At 37.8% G+C, this 4,249-nt stretch overlaps 1 protein-coding gene across 1 annotated transcript in view; it reads right to left on the reverse strand.

Annotated features, from left to right (window-relative positions):
* Positions 1-2,384, reverse strand: part of LOC107731309 (far upstream element-binding protein 3-like) — a 37,541-nt gene extending 35,157 nt beyond the window's left edge. Inside the window, exon 1 of the mRNA XM_016542362.1 lies at positions 2,215-2,384. Coding sequence (XP_016397848.1) covers positions 2,215-2,307 — 93 coding nt within the window. The 5' untranslated portion in view covers positions 2,308-2,384. The remainder of the gene's footprint in view (positions 1-2,214) is intronic.
* Positions 2,385-4,249: the final 1,865 nt, after the last annotated feature.

The following is a 4,249-nucleotide window of genomic DNA, read 5'->3' on the forward strand; positions in this document are numbered from 1 at the left end:
TTGATTTCAGTGATTTGGACTATGAGATGGACACTTGCTTCTTGCACTCTTATGTTGCACTTTACTTTTGCTTTAAAAAAGGATTTCATAGAAATTTGGATTTCATTTGGAGTTTCACGACTGAAGCCCTCTGTTCATTTTGTTCATCATGCTGGAGATGTCTGTTTAAATCTGTTGTTTACACATTTCTAAGAGTTCTTTTAATACTTACAATTTTTTATAATAACTTTAATATATTGACATTAAGAACATGCTAGACTTTCGTAATTATTTTCTTTTTATTAGGTTTGTTTAGATTTTTACTCTTTTAGTTTTACATTTCGTCAATGGCTTGTTTACATTTATACTTTTTTATGGTACACTACTGAATGGCAAAGTTGCAAGTTTAATAAAATGTTCTAAAAAAAATTTTTGTGGGAAATTAATCGTTTAGATTAATCGATAAATTAGTCGATAGATTAATCGAAACAAAAATAGTCGTTAGTGGCAGCCCTAATGTAATGGTAAAGTTTTGATTTTGGGTATTAAAAATGCTCATATGAGTAGATGTACTAAATGCAATACTTTATGTAATGGTAAAATTTGCACTTTAATAATAATAATAACAAATATATATATATATATATATATATATATTACCATTAGATATAGTATTACATGTAGTATAGTGCAACAAGTGCATTATGTGTGTGTGTGTGTGTATATATATATATATATATATATATATATTACCATTAGATATAGTATTGCATGTAGTATATATGCTCATATGAGCAATTTTAATAGTTACAATCTATATCTGAGCAAATATACTACATGCAATACTGTATGCAATGGTAAAATTAAGATAATGATTATTAAAAGTGCTCATTTTACAATTACATACAGTATTGGATGTAGTATTTACATGCAATACTATATGTAATAGCAAAAAGAGGAGTTTTAATAATAACAGTTATTTTACTACTACACACACAGTATTGCATGTATTATATCTGCTCATATGCAAACTTTTAATAGCCATAATCTCTATTTTACCATTAAATATAGTACTGCATGCCGTATAACTGATGACATGAAGATTATGAAAATTAAAAGTGCTAATCTAAGCAGATGTACTATTTGCAATACCATATACATAAAGGTAAAATGATGAGTAAATATACTACATGCAATACTATATGTAGAGGTAAAATGACAATTATGAGTATTAAAAGTGCTCATACGAGTAAATATACTACATGCAATACTATATGTAGAGGTAAAATGACAATTATGAGTATTAAAAGTGCTCATATGAGTAGATGTACTACATGCAATACTATATGTAGAGGTAAAATGACAATTATGAGTATTAAAAATGCTCATCTGAGCAGATATACTACATGCAATACTGTATGTAATGGTAAAATGAGCACTTTTAATCATTATAATAGTCATTTTACCATGACAGTGTTGCTTGTAGTATTTCCGCTGAGATGAAGATTATGAGTATTAAATACGAGTAGATGTACTATATGCAGAGCTGTATGTAACAGTGAAATTAGCACTTTTAATAAGTGTAATCTTCATCTGAGCAGATGTACCGTATGTAGTGGTCAGATGAAGGTTGAGTGTGAAAGTGCAGTGATGTGAGCAGAAGCACAAGGCCTCTGAAGAACACAAGTATGATGATGTGAAACACACACACACACACACAGAGAGATGAAGTTCGATCTTCAGTCCTAAAAGTGCTCCGAGCACATGATCACCTCTGAGGATCCACTACACGAGTGTGTGTGTGTGTGTGTGTGTGTGTGTGAGCTTTAACACAAGTGTCAACGTGCACAACTAACTTCACGCGACGCACGAACCTTTACGCGAAGCCTGGAGCTCGCCGCGTGTTGAAGTTTAAGGTGTGTGTGAGTGTGAGTGTGTGTGTGTGTGTGTGTGTGTGAGAGAGAGACAACCAGGTTGCAGCAGTGCTTTTTTGGAGTTTGTGGTCGAGCGGGCAGCGAGAAAGTTGTTGTCAGTGCGATGTTGCGCGATTCGAGCGTGTGTAAATTGTGTTTTACGGCTGTTGTGTTGTGGCCTTAATCTGTGTGTGTGTGTGTGCTGGAGTTCTTAAAGCTCCCACAGAGCTAGCGGCTAACAGCTAACGTTACACGCTCTCGCTCCGAACGCGCGCGTCAAACACACTCACGCTCGCCTTCTCGCGCTCGCTCGCGCGTCTACCTGTCTCGCGCGGTGGAAGGGGTCCGCGAATCCGTCCTTCATCCCGGGCTGAGCCACCGAGGCCTGTCCCTGCACCAGCTCCGCCATCATCATCGTCACACACACTCACACACACGAGCACATAAACACACACTCAGCGTACACGACCGACCCCGGAACAGGAAACGCGCGCGGGAGCAACGCGAGACCTCAGTGAGAGACGAGACTCTGCGAGACTTCACGCACGTGGTTCTTACACCGCATGGCGCACCACACTGTGCATTATTACTGATTATTATTAACTTATTTAATGAAGAATTGATTTGATTACTTTTTAAACTTAACCTGATCTTACTTGACAATTAATTCGTTGAGAAATATTTAATTTCTAATTGATTTATTTATTATTGTTTTTGGATACTTTTTGCATTTATTATAGTTAGTGTAATATAATATGTGCATGTTATGAGTTATTATTCAGCTCGGTTATGATGAACATGTGGAAACATCTGAGAACATCTGGCAGGAGTCACAAGTTAAATACATTAAAATTGCCATCAATTTTAGACCTGCTTATGCAAATTGGTTTTGTCAGCTGAAAGACAAGCGTAAATATTTGAGCCATGAGTGTGAAATGTGATATATATATATATATATATATAGGGCAGATTCTGAACTTATAACTTAATTGTAGGTCGGTCTGCTATGATTGTTAGGTGAGCATTTTTGAGAAGTCAAGGCCGTCAGGTTCCCAAGATCAGGATGAGTTTGTTTTGGAGAAATGCAGCATTGCATCACTTGCTCATTTTGCCTTTGTAATGTCTAATCACAAAATCATAACTGCAGATTTCAGTGAAAATTAATCATTTAATGCTCGTAAGCTCCGCCCCCACACGCTCACACTCATTTACATATAACGCCACGCCCACATCTCAACAACTGATGCACAGAACCAAGCCCCGCCCCACATCTATTCTTTAATGATCATTTGTTACACTCAGATGAAGAGATCTGTCGCTACATTTGTTTCATCGTGACATTTTTATGCACCAGTATAACGATGCATCCTAATAAACCAGCATGTCTTTTTCCATTCATTGAACCTTATTGTACTTTTAGCATTGGTTCATGTAAATAAATTATTTAATATAACACAGTTTATACTTCTGAGAGATGCTATTAAAATGTGCTCGTCCGAGATCAGGATGAGTTTGTTTCGTCATCAGATCTGGAGAAATGTAGCATTGCATCAGTGTCTCACTGCAAGTGAATGGGTGCCGTCAGAACGAGAGCTGATAAAAACATCACAATAATCCACAGCACTCCAGTCCATCAGTTAACATCTGGAGATCTTTTATCAGCTCTCGTTCTGACGGCACCCATTCACTTGCAGTGAGACACTGATGCAATGCTACATTTCTCCAAACCTGATGAAGACACAAACTCATCCTGATGGCCTGAGGGCGAGCAGATTTACAGCAAAATTTCACCTGCATATGAGCAATAAACCAGTCTTCAAACTCATGCAGGATGGCCTGAGGGCGAGCAGATTTACAGCAAACTTTCACCTGCATATGAGCAATAAACCAGTCTTCAAACTCATGCAGACTGCAAAATAATTTTCCTAGACATGTTGAGCGGTTCAAGGCTAAACAGGTCCTTTGAGATGCTGGTTTTCATCCACCTGTTGACCTCAGGCGTTGATCACCCAGCGTTCCTGATCCGACAGACTTTCACACATGAATCAAACAGCGGTTTGACGTGATCTCGGGCCTCAAGGGCTAGAAGTGTATCAGTAACTGCGGTTCTTCTGCAAGCAGTTATGACTGAGTTTCTGCATGCATAATGAGTGTGAATCTGCAGCCGTGAGACCAGAGCGAAGCACATGCGTGTGCAAAGCCCTCAGAAGCCAGAGTCTGAACTCAACAAAACGAGACAGACAGCATGCGAACGATGGTTCTGTGCACGAGCTCGTGTTGACAAACCAAACAGATCTAATAGATTCATCAGGGGTCCATGTTCTAAAAGTAACATTTATGAACATCCTTATAACTTT

The sequence above is a fragment of the Sinocyclocheilus rhinocerous genome, unplaced genomic scaffold, assembly GCF_001515625.1.
Source record: "Sinocyclocheilus rhinocerous isolate Xijiao unplaced genomic scaffold, SAMN03320098_v1.1 scaffold2594, whole genome shotgun sequence".
Lineage (NCBI taxonomy): Eukaryota > Metazoa > Chordata > Actinopteri > Cypriniformes > Cyprinidae > Sinocyclocheilus > Sinocyclocheilus rhinocerous.